Consider the following 15,598-nt stretch of genomic DNA (forward strand, 5'->3'; position numbering starts at 1 on the left):
TATCACAGTGCAGTTTTTCAGCCAAAACTGTTTTCCCCACCTTTAAATATAATAGATCCAATGAAAGGTGTATTTCAGTATTCATGTATTTTGTGATAACAAATCTGGCAGGTAACAACAGAAATTGAATTAATTTCTTAAATTACAGTGGTTGATATGCATTCGGAAATATAGACAATAAAACTTTTACATTATTTTTAGCTGTATCAAGACTTACTCAGCTCTGGAAAGGAAAGTATCTAATCGAAAAACGCGTTTGTATTTCACTGAAGTTTCTGGTTAACTGTAGCTTCTCATTTCATCTCACCAGGAAATCATGCCTACTAGATTTAGAATAAGCTAGGATTTTTAACCAATTTTGAACTATGATTTAATATTCTAGCTTATTCTAAATCTGGTAACAATAGTTTTACAGTTCAGATAAATCGAACAGGCTGCAGAGATCAGCTAAAGGCCCGTGTGTCTATGTGTGTGTGTTGGCTTAACAAGCCAAGACATGATCATACAGGTATGATTATAATGTGGAGCTGTCCTTGGTCATTATAAATAAGCAACAACTTTTGTTATCTCCCTTGCAGATCCTTATAATTTACCTTGATAATAGTATGTCTTAGTTGATTTATTCTACTGATTGTTATTTTAGTCATATCCCATATGTAGAGAAAGTCAGTCCTTTGCTCAGTCATATGTTAGTTTTCAAATATAAACTTTGTTGTTGAGGTCCAGCAGTTGCTCAGCTTCAAGAGGAACCTCCTTTTTCTTTCCCTCCATTTCATTTCATTTCATTTCATTTCATTTCATTTCATTTCATTTTTCTTGGTGTGTGGCTAAACAAACTATTCTTTTATTTCCTTGCTGTTTGCTAAATTGAGCCATTCCTAGCTATGCAGTCATCACAATTAGGTTCCACATCAGTTTTTCTAAAGTGGTTGACATAGGCCTATAATTGGCCTGTCACTTCTAATGACTTTGGTCTCCCGTTTTTGCCCTCTTCTGCCCCAGCCCCCAGTTTGTTTTCATTATGAACAGTGGAACTAAATTATTTGCTTCACTTAAGACCATAATTAACTGACTGAGAAGTGGTCAGATTAAGGAACTCCAATGAATTAAATTACACCAGTTTATAGGTCCCTGCCCTCCCCCACCCCACTTCTCTGGTATTATGTTTGGAGGATCACATTCTAGATTTAATCATCACAAGAAGTTGAGTTATTCTGCTGCCCCCATTACATGTTAGATGTGACCTAGTCGGGTAATGAAATGTCTGCAAGAAAACAACCAAGCTCAGAGAACCCCAAGGACGCTACAATCCTGAGCTACATATATTCTCTTCTGTTGGTAACTCAGGGTTGAACTGTGGAGTCCTTGGGGTTCTCTTTTCTGCAAGAAAACACCAAGCTGGCACTGAAGCACTGCTAGCAGTGAAGATGTTATCTAGTCGGATAATGAAACATCTGCTAAGTTTAAAAAGGATTATAGTAGTAATAATGAAACAATAGAACATGTTTAAGCAGCAATCAGTAAAAAAGGATTATACACTTGGTAGAGAATCTTCCTAAGAATGAAAGTCACCCAGGAAAATCTACCTATGTAGGAAGTTACATTTTGCATTTGACTTTTAGTGTGGGAATTCAGAATAGGTCCAGCATCAGCAGCTGGACACTTAACATTCATTATTTGTGCTAATAATTTAGCTTAAACACTAGTCTCTGCATTCCATGTGGTTTCCCGGAATATAATTTCCTCTTCTTTTATTCATTACCAAAATACCACTACAAAACTCATCAATCTGTTAGCAAGTTTTACCTTACTCATTTTATAACATATTGAGAGTGAATGAGTTTGGCATTAGAAATTGAACAGGATTTGTTTCTTATGATCAGAAGTTGCTGTAAAGATGTACCTTCATTGCTCTTGAAGAATGTAGAATAAAACGCCTCCAGTGCTGTGACTCTCTGTTTCCCGACTTGCAAACCCAGTGTAATTCACTCCAAGATTAAATTGATTATTTGATGAGAACAGTGGATTAGAAATAACAGTACAACTGTTTTTGAGATAAAAGATACTGTTTATGTTTATGTCAGTCTTTATCTCTGAATGAGAGTTTTTCTGCTGCAGTGTGCTGAACTGACAAAAAGTAAGTTCTTGTTTTCAGAGATACTCTTAACAATCCCATTCATAATAAATGCATGTGTATAACCAAGACAATTAAATATCATTAATTTTACATAAAACTGAAAATGGCTTAAAGAAAATGTAATGGTGGAATTACATGCTGAATTACAGTCAACATGTTCATGTTTTCTTTGCCTGTTACTTTTTCCCTGCTGCTTCCCTTGAAGTCTCCTTCCAAATGGTTTTGGAAACTGGTTCCTGTAAGTTTGTCATGTTGCTTCACTTTGATTCAGTAGTTTAATGTTCAGTTGCATTGCCAATGTCATGATAGTCCAATCATACATTTCATTTCTGCCTTTTTTCCCCACTCATTACCTTTTAAGTAAGATCCCCATCCAAAGGAGGCAGCGGAGGTAACTTAAGATACCCTGGAATAGTCTTGATCCCCGACCCCTCCCCACCCCCGGTACATTACAGCTGGACAAAGACCATCCCAGAGGTGCCCATCTCACAGTTTTCAGGAGTGAGGAGTAAATGACTAACCAAAGAGGAGCGGGTGATGGAGCGGCTTGAAACAGTTGAGAATCAGTATCTGCATTGGCATGGATATATGAGGATCCATCAGGATTATCAATGCTCATCTTAGTTTCCTTTATCATTATTTTTTAAAAAATATATAGAAGCAGAAGATATATGGTTACAGAAGCTCATTTATTATATTTACTTTAAACACATAATTATCCTTTTCTACAACAAAACAGTTTTTGCTTCCAGATAAATGAGCTTGGCAGCAGATCCAAACATATTTCATTTCTTTAATCCTAATATTGTCATAATTTATACTATCAAGTTTGAAAATGCAGAAATCTACACATTCAATACATTTATTTTTACTGGGGAGGGGAAAGTTTTGGAGGGAGGAAAGATTGTTCTAACATATCAGAAACGTAAAAGTAGTTGTAAAAGATGGAATGCTATGTTACTTATGTTAGGTTATAGCCACATACACACTGAGACATACATAAGGAAACATGCATATATACATTGCACATACAGTTGCATTATGAATGTTTTGAAAATTATTTGGAAGAGATAATATGGAACATTTGGGAATGAACTATCTCTTTAAAGCAGTCGTGTCTTTTTTTCAGAGTGGTCAGAGGGTGGCCCTGGTAGCCAGGAGTGTTGGAAGATGGGCAGACGAGAGCAATGTTATCTGCAAAACTTTGTCTTCTGGAGAAGACAGAAGGGAAGGAACCCTGGCTATGTATGGCTAGTAGGAAGGAGAGGACCATGCCCAGATAGGGCCACCTCCTCAGAGCCAGGAAGAGATCCCAGCACCCAGCTTGCCACTGGGGTAGCTGGTGATAAAATTGCTATGTTTGCTTGGCTACTTCCACCACCATCAGTTTCATTATTCATAGGAGGATCACATTCATTTGTTATTTTAGGCAGTCCTGGCACCACAGTTTGAGAACCTCTGCTGTAAAAATTAATATTGTATGTCCACAACAAAATTCTTTCCTTAGAAAAAGAGGGGAAAGAGGGAATATTTAATATCATATGTAATGCTCAGTAGTTGTGATGAATATACAAGAATGGATCTCTGATGCTTATATTAATTGTTGTTCCCCTTCTGTAATCTAAAATGACTCTTATGCAAGTTTTCTTTTCATTCATTATTACTTCCTACCTCATTGTAAACAGAAGTAAACAAAGATGAAGTCTTTGAAGTAAAAAAAACTTGAAGTCATAGAGGGATGGGCAATTTAAAAGTAGAATTGACAACTTGGAAGAAGGAACTTGGGCTGCTGTAGGGGATTTAAAAGCTTGCAAATATCTCAGCCCATGTGAAGAGGCTCAGAGCTTGGTAATACAACAAGAATAGACACATGTAAATTATACATTATACACCAGTTAGTGACACCTAAAATGAAACAATTAAAAAAACAGCTGGTGGGCTTGGGGCAATGTTTGATGTATTAACTTTCAGAATTCAAGGAGAGCCTGAATAAATTTGCCCAAATGCATAAATTGTCATATTTCCAAAGAATAGTGGATGGTTGTCAAACCCCAGTCTCAACTGGGAACATAGACTATAGCCATGACAAATCCTGCCTTACGTTTCTTAGTTACTATTCTTTCAAGTGCCTTGACAATGCAGAAACAAATCATGGTGTATTATGTTGGGAGTGACTGACTGACTGGTAGCCTAGTTAATACATAATGCTAAACCATTGACAACACTGACTGCAGTGGCTTACAAATCACAGTGGCTGGATTCAGAGATAATGCTAGAACAAAACTAAATAAATCACATCATGGTTTAGTGTACTGTGTAAATCCTATTTGTGTGGTTAATTGTGGCTCACTGAAACCAACTAAAATTATAAACTATTGTTTGGAACTAGATTGTTTAAAATAACCAAGTTAAAATTAACCAGAGCTGCAAAATATATGGAAGGGAGTCTAAAGCTACATTATACTTTTTAGTTGTCAGGACAGAAAACACAAATGTTGGAAGATCATAATCTAAGATATTTTTTCTTCAAACTTCACACATCAAAAAAAAAAAACAACTTGAATAAAATGTGGAAACAATATTTATGTTTTCCTTGATTCTTTGACCAACCTATAATGACCAGTACTCAAAAGACCCTGTCCTATGACCTGTCCATCCATCCAAGAATCATGATTGAGGCAACCAATGACTTATTACAGTGGCTGTTCATGTTTGACGATAGGCTTATTCCTTACCGAATCAATTTTCTTCCCCTCTCCCCTTCAGTTTTTCTTCTTCCTTTTGGCTTGGCAGCAATAGCCACACAATTTGCAGCATGCTGTAACAATAGATTGGGACTGTAGCTTTCCCAAGAGTTTCAATTTATAATAGGGCCATTCAAGGCACTAATTCAGTCTTGGTATATGATAGTTTGTCCCAAATTACTTCAAATGATCTTGAAGCTCTTTTGCCTTCTAGAAAGTGTGGCTGAATGTGAGTATTCAGATAAGGAAATTGGATTCATGCATTAATACTCATCCATAATGTGTTTTGTTTGTGGATTTGTTCAAAGTGTGAAGCGAGCACTGTGGTTTGTAATCCATGGTGTGTGAGCCTAATCATAATCTGTCCTGTTTTACTTGCCATTGCTCATTTCCATTGCTCTGATCTTTGACTCCTTAAGTATGAATGTTGATCCCCTAAAAAGATTGTGTGTGTGTTTGAGAGATGTGATTAAAAACTGGCATCTCTCAGAATGGAATTGTTTAAATCTACATAAATTAGGAAAATGATGTCTGGTTTAAAAACCAATTTGGATTTATTTATTTATTGAGATTTAGTTAAAGAATTTGCAGCACGTAACCCTTTGTACAGATGTTTCTGGATGATTTTCTTCTTTTTATATGACAGGCTCGGTACCGGAAGGAACAGACTTTGCTTAAACAGCTGCCCTGTGTTCCCTTGGTAGAAAATCTGCTGAAAGATGGTAGAGATGGATGCGCTTTAGCTGCTCTGATCCATTTTTACTGCCCAGAGATAGTTAGATTAGAGGGTAAGTCTGCTTGATTTTGATAGGTCTGTTCATTCGAGTAGCTTTTTATTTTAACTGAATCTTGACTTATTTTTCCAGTATGCTCATTGATATTGAGCCAGAATTCATTGGCTTAGGCGTAACAGAGAATGATAGCTTAATACAAAATAGAATATTTGTGGTATCCTTGTTTGGCTTTAGTATAAGTTCCCAGCTTTATGAACTGTGGTTTTATAAAACTGGGAATAGCTGTCCTCACCAAATCAGTGTGGTTCAACTGAAAATATAATTATATTTTCTGTGTGAGCCTCCAGTCATTCTGATTATGGCAGCAATTTAATAAACAAGCATTTGAAATCAGCCAGATAGTTGAAAATTTGGCTTTATTGGGGTGTGACAATAAATAATTACTTAATAGAATGGCAACAAACTTTACAGCCACCTGCGCCTCCCCCATTCCTCAAGCATGATCACTGCTGTTTTGAATTAATCACAGCTTTTCATTTTCTTCAAATCCGAAAAAAACAAATGAAGTGCAAACATGATTGATGAAGTTTAAAAAAAAAAAAAGTAGTTAAGATTAACAGCTGTTCAAAATCTGCTGTATGTAAAAAACTGAAGTACAATTATAGAAACAGAAAGCTGATTGCCTCTTCACTATCTCACAGAGAAGACAAATGAGAAAGAGGCAATTTAGTAACTTCTTAGTAAACAATGTCAGGGTTGCATTTGTGTTATCAAATTATCGCTGGTCAAAAGTTACAGTTTAATGAAATTAACATGTGAATGAGTTGCACAGCCCATGTATACCACCCATTTGTTCCTCCTTTCACAGAGACATGTAAAGAAATCAAGAAGGTAACTGTTTCATAGGAATCAGGGATTATGATTAACTGTCCTGATAAATTGACTTCAAACTAGGCTTTGCTATTGATTTAGAATCCTTTTTTAGCTGGACTCAGTTAACCCTAATCATTGGCTGAGATGTCATACAAAAGTGTCCTTTTTCAGGTTTCAGCTATTGGTTTAAAAGAAGTGAAAGAGCGGATGCACAAGCACATGACTTGTTTGCATCATGATTTGTGAAGCATGATTTAGTATTAGGTGCCAACATTCCAAAGTATTGTTATTTATTAATGTGTAAGAAGCCAGTTTGGTGTAGTAGTTAAGGCACCAGACTAGAAACTGGGAGACTGTGAGTTCTAGTTCTGCCTTAGGTACAAAGCCAGCTGGGTGACCTTGGCACAGACACTCTCTCTCACCCCTGGAAAAAAGGCAATGTTATCATTTCCAGAAATCTTTTCAAGAAAAGTGACTAGTCCAGGCAGTCACCAGGAATCAACACTGACTTTAAGGCACCAAAAAAACAAACAAACAAAAGTGTAATACTACAAAATACTGGCACGTTATTTTATTTGCTGTGTTTAATAGTTTAATGTTTTACAAAATCACTGGTTTAAAGAAGTTTACCTAATTGTGAATTGGCATTTGCTGTGAATAGAATCCTATACAGCACATTGGAAATGAATTATGGTTTTCAATTTGGTTCTGAATACTGAGAATTGCGGAGACTGTATCATCTTTTTCCCCCCATTATAGATATCTGTTTGAAGGAAACCATGTCACTAGCCGACAGTTTGTACAATCTGCAGTTGATCCAGGAATTTTGTCAGGAGTACTTAAACCAATGTTGCCATTTTGCACTGGAAGATATGCTGTATGCCGCTTCTTCAGTAAAGGTAATACAAAACAAGAGGACTGTAGTTGGGTTATTCTCCAGAGGTAAATATACTCAGGGTCCTAGTACTACTTTCCTTTGCTATTCCAAAATTCAGGAATGTTTGCATTTTGTTTTTACTGAGATTACAGCTCTTAGAAAATTCTGACCCATCACACAACATGTATTTTATGTGTTGTGGGTATATATGTGTTCATAAATTAGCAGCCAGGGACATATCTTGCTAGTAATGTTTTAAATACTTTTATTTTACCAGCAGTTTTTTAAAAACACTACTTTCATGACAGATTTTAGATTTTTGAGGAGGAAATGGTACATCATTGAAGTATTTCAAAGTTTGAGGTACAATATTGCGTTAACCAAACCATATAAATTATATTTTAATTCCTTTTCTGATAGTGATTTATTAATTACATCATTTTCCCTCTTATCCTCTCCCTCTGTTTTCTCCATGTTGAATCAGTTATCTTTTAATATTTCATTGTGAATATTGCATATATTTTCTCAGTGTTTAACTGAAAGGACTTAATTTTGTTTATCAAAACTACCCCCTTCATGGATCACTGCCTTGTCATGATGAAGGGGCTTGCATAACTCAGTGAAGCCACGAGCTATGCTGTGCAGGGCCACTCAAGACAGACAGGTCATGACAGAGAGTTCTGACAAAATGTGGTCCACTGGAGAAGGAAATGGCAACCCACTCCAGTATCCTTGCCAAGAAAACCCCATGAACAGTGTCAAAAGGCTAAAAGATACGACACCGGAAGATGAGCCCCTCCGGTCAGAAGGTGTCCAATATGCTACTGGGGAAGAGCGGAGGGCAATTCCAAGTAACTCCAGAAAGAGTGAAGCGGCTGGGCCAAAGCCGAAAGGACATTCAGCTGTGGATGTATCTGGAAGCGAAAAGAAGGTCTGATGCTGTAAAGAACAATATTGTATAGGAACCTGGAATGTAAGATCTATGAACCAAGGCAAGCTGGATGTGGTCAAACAAGATTGAACATCGGCATCTTGGGAATCAGCAAATTAAAATGGACAGGAATGGGTGAATTTAATTCAGGTGACCATTATATCTACTACTATGGGCAAGAAACCCTTAGAAGAAGTGGAGTTGCACTCATAGTCAATAAGAGAGTGGGAAAGGCAGTAATGGGGTACAACCTCAAAAACGACAGAATGATCTCAGTGCGTATCCAAGGCAAACCATTCAACATCACAGTAATCCAAGTCTATGCCCCAACCACTGATGCCGAAGAAGCTGACGTTGACCGGTTCTATGAAGACCTACAACACCTTCTAGAACTAGCACCAAAAAAAGATGTCCTTTTCATCATAGGGGATTGGAATGCTAAAGTAGGAAGTCAAGGAATAATCGGAATAACAGGCAAGTTTGACCTTGTAGTACAAAATGAAGCAGGGCAAAGGCTAATAGAGTTCTGTCAAGAGAACAAGCTAGTCATAACAAACACTCTTTTCCAACAACACAAGAGACGACTCTACACGTGGACATCACCAGATGGTCAGTACCGAAACCAGATTGATTATATACTTTGTAGCCAAAGATGGAGAACTTCTATGCAGACAGCAAAAACAAGAGCAGGAGCTGACTGTGGCTCAGATCATGAGCTGCTTACTGCAAAATTTAGGCTTAAATTGAAGAACATAGGGAAAACCACTAGACCACTCAGGTATGACTTAGATCATATTCCTTGTGAGTACACAGTGAAGGTGATGAATAGATTTAGAGGATTAGATTTGGTAGACAGAGTGCCTGAAGAACTGTGGACAGAGGTCCGTAACATTGTACAGGAGGCAGCAACTAAAACCATCCCAAAGAAAAAGAAATGCAAGAAAGCAAAATGGCTGTCTGATGAGGCTTTACAAATAGCTGTGGAAAGAAGGAATGCAAAAAACAAGGGTGAAAGGGAACGATATAAGCAACTTCCAGAGAATAGCAAGGAGAGATAAGAAGGCCTTCTTAAATGAACAATGCAAAGAAATTGAGGAAAACAATAGAATGGGGAAGACTAGAGATCTCTTCAAGAAAATTGGAGATATCAAAGGAACGTTTAGTGCAAAGATGGGCATGATGAAGGACAAAAAAGGCAGGGACCTAACAGAAGCAGAAGAGATTAAGAAGAGGTGGCAAGAATACACAGAAGAGCTATACAAGAAAGATCTTAATGTCCCTGATGTCCATGCTGGTGTGGTCACTGACCTTGAGCCGGACATCCTAGAGAGTGAAGTCAAGTGGGTCTTAGGAAGCATTACTAACAATAAAGCTAGTGGAGATGACAGTATTCCAGCTGAGTTATTTAAAATACTAAAAGATGATGCTGTTAAAGTGCTGTACTCAATATGCCAGTAAGTTTGGAAAATGCAACAGCGGCCACAGGATTGGAAAAGTTCAGTTTACGTTCCAGTTCCAAAGAAGGGCAATGCCAAAGAATGCTCAAACTATCGCACAATTGCACTCATTTCACTTGCTAGCAAGGTTATGCTCAAAATCCTACAAGCTAGGCTTCAGCAGTACGTGAACCAAGAACTACCGGATGTACAAGCTGGGTTTTGAAGAGGCAGAGGAACTAGAGATCAAATTGCCAACATTCATTGGATCATGGAGAAAGCACAAGAGTTCCAGAAAAACATCTACTTCTGCTTCATTGACTATGCAAAAGCCTTCAATTTGTGGATCATAACAAACTCTGGCAAATTCTTAAAGAGATGGGGGTACCAGACCACCTTACCCTGTCTCCTGAGAAATCTGTATGCAGGCCAAGAAGCAACAGTTAGAACCAGTCATGGAACAACCAATTGGTTCAAAATAGGGAAAGGAGTATGACAAGGCTGTATACTGTCACCCTGCTTATTTAACTTATATGCAGAGTACATCATGAGAAATGCCAGGCTGGAAGAATCACAAGCCGGAATTAAGATTGCAGGGAGAAACATCAACAACCTTAGATATGCAGATGATACCACCCTAAAGGCAGAAAGTGAAGAAAAACTAAAGAGCCTCTTGATGAGGGTGAAAGAGGAGTGTGCGAAAGCTGGCTTGAAACTCAACATTAAAAAAACTAAGATCATGGCATCTGGACCCATTACTTCCTGGCAAATAGAAGGGGTAGAAATGGAAGCAGTAACAGACTTCAATTATTTGGGCTCCAAGATCACCGCAGACGGAGACTGCAGCCATGAAATTAAAAGATGCTTGCTCCTTGGGAGGAAAGCTATGGCAAACCTAGACAGCATATTAAAAAGCAGAGACATCACCTTGCCAACAAAGATCCGCATAATCAAAGCTATGGTTTTTCCAGTAGTAATGTATGGCTGTGAGAGCTGGACCATAAAGAAGGCTGAGCGCTGAAGAATTGATGCCTTTGAACTGTGGTGCTGGAGAAGACTCTTAAGAGTCCCCTGGACTGCTAGGAGGTCAAACCAGTCAATCTTAAAGGAAATCAGCCCTGACTGTTCATTGGAAGGACTGATACTGAAGCTCAAGCTCAGATACTTTGGTCACCTAATGCAAAGAGAGGACTCTTTGGAAAAGACCCTGATGCTGGGAAAGATTGAAGGCAAAAGGAGAAGGGGACGGCAGAGGATGAGACGGTTAGATAGCATCACTGAAAAAATGAGCATGAAACTGAGCAAACTCAGGGAGGCAGTGAAGGACAGCAAGGCCTGGCACGATATGGTTCATGGGGTCACGAAGAGTCAGACATGATTTAACGACTGAACAACAACAACATCAAAACTACTCGTTTGCTATCCACAATTTAACGTGTAATCTGGAATTAGGCTGTCTTGAAAACTGTCAGTTTGCCCACTTTTCTTTTCAAAGGGAGAGGAGAGAAAGTTATTCAGAAACCATGACTGGAACTACCAATGTGATCCTAAATACTATTTGTATCCAACCTCTTTTTCCAGGATATTTTCTGTTTTCATGAAACCAAAGCAAAAAGGAGTTATCTGTTTAATTGAAGGCAACACTGTAATTGTATCAAGCTGATTGGAAGTAACAAATACTTCAGGAATGATTCTTGTCTATTTGCAATTGTGCATTTTAATAACCTTTAGATATCCATTCCAAAAAGATGCTTAACTCTTTAACTTCAATTTAATCTCTTTAACTAAGGTTAGGTTAAAGTTAAGGTACATAAGATTTAATAACATTAATCTTTACTGGGGATTGTGTCTCAGTGAACTATACACAGGGTTTTGTTTTTTTCTGAATAGACAAAGAATTGTATATCTGTTTAATTCTGTTTAATCTGATTTTGAGGGTACAGCCTCTCTGGCATTTACTACTGTATTATGTAAATTGATCTGACAGCCTTTCAGGTTAAAGGCCTTAAAAAGTAAAGGGCTTTTCCTGGCCTGGTTGAAATTTCACCACTGTTCTTAATAAAATTGGAAAAACAATTAGGCAGTTAATATTTCCTTAGACCTGTACAATTAAATTAATGGGTATTATCATGTTAGCTTACTAAAATGAATATGTATAAGAAATTTAAATTGCAAATTAGAAATAAAGCAGCATGCTATGAAAATTGCTTTTATTCAGGCTAAATAAAATAAGGCATACATGTAAATAAATCTTATTAATGTTAAGACATAAATATGTCTAAATCCTGCTTAATATACCCTGATAAATTAACTTGATTTTTTTTCTTCTCTGAATCTTATTAATGTTAGGTCATAAATATGACTAAATCCTGCTTAATATACCTTGATAAATGAACTTGATTTTTTTCTTCTCTGATTCTGAATTATAACAGTATATAGCTCTTGAATCATTTATTAAGAGGAAACTGAACTGTAATGTCTCTCAACATTTTTAGAAACCTACTCCTCATATGTAAATACGAGTAGTAAGCCAGTTATTGTAGTAGTTAAGGGTTAGAGGAGGACTGGAGAGAGCTAGATTCATATCTACCCTCAGTCACAAAAACTTTCTGAGTGACTTTGGGCCAGTCACCATCTCATAAATCAACCTCTCACAGATTTATTGTTGTGGGGATGAAATACAGAAAAATCTATTTGTAAGCTACCTTGAGCTTCTAGAGAAAAAGCAGGATATAAATGTAACAAAATAAATAAAATGTTACAGAAAGGGTTGCCAGATTTTCCTCCCAGAATTTTGACAAGGAAACACTCAGCTAGCAGTTGAGCTTTGTTAAGTGTGCTGTGGAATCCAGTACTCTTGGTACCTCAGTTTAAGTGATCCTAGGAAGATAAAATTTAACTACAGTATTCTAAAATGGCTATTTTTGAATAATTCCGGCTTGTTAGTGAAGGCCAGCAGAATGCTTAACTACTGAAAACCTTTTACTTTGGGATCATGGGTCACTCATTTTAATGCTCAAAAGAAACTCTTGAATTCAGATGAACTGAATACGATATACATGCCTTTCAGTAGGCATATAAGATCATAACCTGCTTTTAAAACTTGAATTAACCTCCTCTGTATCCTGCCCCATCCATATAGTTTTGATCCACTGCAGCTGCAATCTGCTGTAGCTATTCTTGGTTTGTCTTTTTTAAATTGCTTTTCCACCGAGGAATGTACTACTTGTTGTATGATTTACAACATAACTGCAGCGTGTGCATCCTGCAGAGCACATGATTTCTGCTTTTGCAGTTAAGTTTGATGTAGTAGACATCATCAGTACCCTGGATAATTTATGTCCTTTGATATCAGTTATATGTGCTTCTATGTGATTTTAGCTCTTTCCTTATGGCAACCAAAAAGCAATTGCTTATTTAAATACACTCTTGAACCCCTTGATATTGTACTATGGTTGTTAAGCAAGTGTGGACAGAACAAGCCACTAGTCTATGTAATTAGTTTAGTGCAGAATCAGGACTTAAGAATTAGATTAGAAAAGCCAGATTTTGAATATATCCTAGTAAAATCACCATGCTGTCAACAAGAAGATGCCAGGAATGGCTTTATACTTATGAATCTGTTTCCAGATTTATAGGAGGTGGAGAGGGCAAGAGGGTTAAAAATGGGAACATAAAAAGCTGATAAGGAAAAAAATAATAATAAAACAGATGGTATACTGGGGGTCTCTATTCTTCTGTGTGTCTTGGATGATTCCTTTATTAGGGATAGGGCGATCAGATGACTGCCACTAGCTGCAAAGAGATATTGAAAGCTAATAACCTAGTGGCCATCCGGATTTTTCAGCCCAAACCTGGTAGCCCTAATCAACAAGAAATCTGTATTATAAGTTACTGTCAAAAAGCGTTGTTCCCTTGAATGAAGCTATATTTTAACATCTTTAGCAGGATCAACCAAAATGTCGAAGTTGTGAAAAAGGGGCATTTTTAAAAAATCCTATCAAAAGATCTGGAAGAGAAATAAAATCTTCACGTACTTTTTGAATTAAGAATTGTTAGGCTCCATTGTTTAGAAACGATGTTTTTCAATACAGTTTCTGATCAGTCAAACTAGACATTTCTCAGGAACAATTTGGGAAGCCTCCCTATAAATAAATTCCTGTTTCTGCTTCATCATTTGCAGACTGTTTGGTTCATTCCTAATTAGATCTGTGCATGGTATTTAATAAGGTATAGTAAAATGTCCTAATCTCTTTGGCTTTCTATTATACACTATAAATATAGGTCATGCTCATTTATTGAGGGTTAATTGCTTTCAAAGGGAGGAAGCAACTGGATCATTTTCCAGCCCTTTCTTTGTGACACATGCCATGCATAATAACCTGAATTCATCTATGGATCAGCTTTCTCCAAAATATTAATGTTGAAAGAGACCCATTTAAAATCCTTTCTACTAAAAAGCTAGTCACCCAGAATTGAATTATGTCAGTTATAGTCATCACACTTCATTTAACATTAAGACAAAACAGCCACACCTGTGGACTTTTAAAAGATTACCATTTTTGAAAAAAAAATAAAAATTAATGCTACAGCTGCTTCCGTGTTACATCTTGTATCACTGAAATACTATTTGTTCTTCTAAAAATGACTGAATGATTGCAGTATCAAATGGGTTTTGTGGGAAAAGGGATCACACATGTCTCTGGAAAGGTATACCTCTCAAATAATTCCCATTCCCATGTTGATTGAGCTGAGAAAATGATGTCTCAAAATACATCCACAACTGAGAAAGTACCTACAGGAAAGGACCTTTCTGTAGCTGAGGAAAGGTACTTCATATCATGAGATCCAGTTCCCCAGATTGCCCTTGTAATATTTTAGGGCAGATATAGAGAACCTCAGGGCCATAGGGTTGCCCCATTAAAGCAACCACAGAGGTCATTTTTCTTCTTGGAAATAAAAGAATAACCATGTGATGGAGAAAGAAGTTGGCTCTTTTCTTCCATGACTAGATTGTTCCATTTCCTCTAAATTAAAAAAGGGGAGATCTTTTCTCCACCCGCAAAAAGACGTGTATGAAATAATTTTTGTGTAAGAAGGTTCATGTCATACACATATATACCACAGTGCCTTATGTATTCAGATGGTATTCAAAGAAGCAGCACACAGCTTAACCCAAAATGTTCTCCACCCATGCCTTATGTGGAATGCATCACTATACAGAATAGGTTAAGTACCATTGCCCAAGTCTTCTGAATCATCAGCCCAAAATGCTGCCATCTTACCTGAAATAAACTTCAATCTATTGTCCTTTTTATCCAGTTTTACTGATTGCAAGTAATATGTACTTAACATTTCCATTGCCATGTCTAAATATGTCTGAAATAAACCAAGGCTCTATTTAATTTTATTTAGTATTTTCAGGGACAGGACAGAGTCTTTTTTTTTTTAATAGATTTTTTTATCCCACCTTTATTATTTTTTATAAATAACTCAAGGTGACGAACATACATAATACTCCTTGCTCCTCCTATTTTCCACACAACAACAACCCTGTGGGGTGGGGTGAGTTGAGAGAGAGTGCCTGGCCCAAAGTCACCCAGCCGGCTTTCGTGCCTAAGGCCGGACTAGAACTCTCAGGCTCCGGGATTCTAGCCTGGAGCCTTCACCACTAGACCAGGGTGGCTCTTGTAACACAACAGTGTGTAAAGAGCAGAATAAAAGTTTTCCAGCACCAGACAGGCTCACCATGCAGTAGTCTGTTTCCGGTAGTTCTATTCTGTAAGGGGCTATGCTAGGTGTACACAGTGCTTAACCTTTTTTCTGAAGTAGAGGAATTACATCAGGATCTCTCAATACTGTAATG

The 15,598-nt window shown here is 37.2% G+C and overlaps 1 protein-coding gene across 1 annotated transcript in view; it reads left to right on the plus strand.

The window, feature by feature from the left end:
- CAMSAP2 (calmodulin regulated spectrin associated protein family member 2) overlaps positions 1 to 15,598 on the plus strand; it is an 84,821-nt gene that overhangs the window by 40,104 nt on the left and 29,119 nt on the right. The window contains exons 5-6 of the mRNA XM_088153326.1: positions 5,528 to 5,669; positions 7,248 to 7,387. Of these exons, the coding sequence (XP_088009452.1) occupies positions 5,528 to 5,669; positions 7,248 to 7,387 (282 nt within the window). The remainder of the gene's footprint in view (positions 1 to 5,527; positions 5,670 to 7,247; positions 7,388 to 15,598) is intronic.

This window comes from Python bivittatus, unplaced genomic scaffold (assembly GCF_059951505.1).
Source record: "Python bivittatus isolate LINGU-HERP-01145 unplaced genomic scaffold, Pbiv_v1 ctg000700_np1212, whole genome shotgun sequence".
Lineage (NCBI taxonomy): Eukaryota > Metazoa > Chordata > Lepidosauria > Squamata > Pythonidae > Python > Python bivittatus.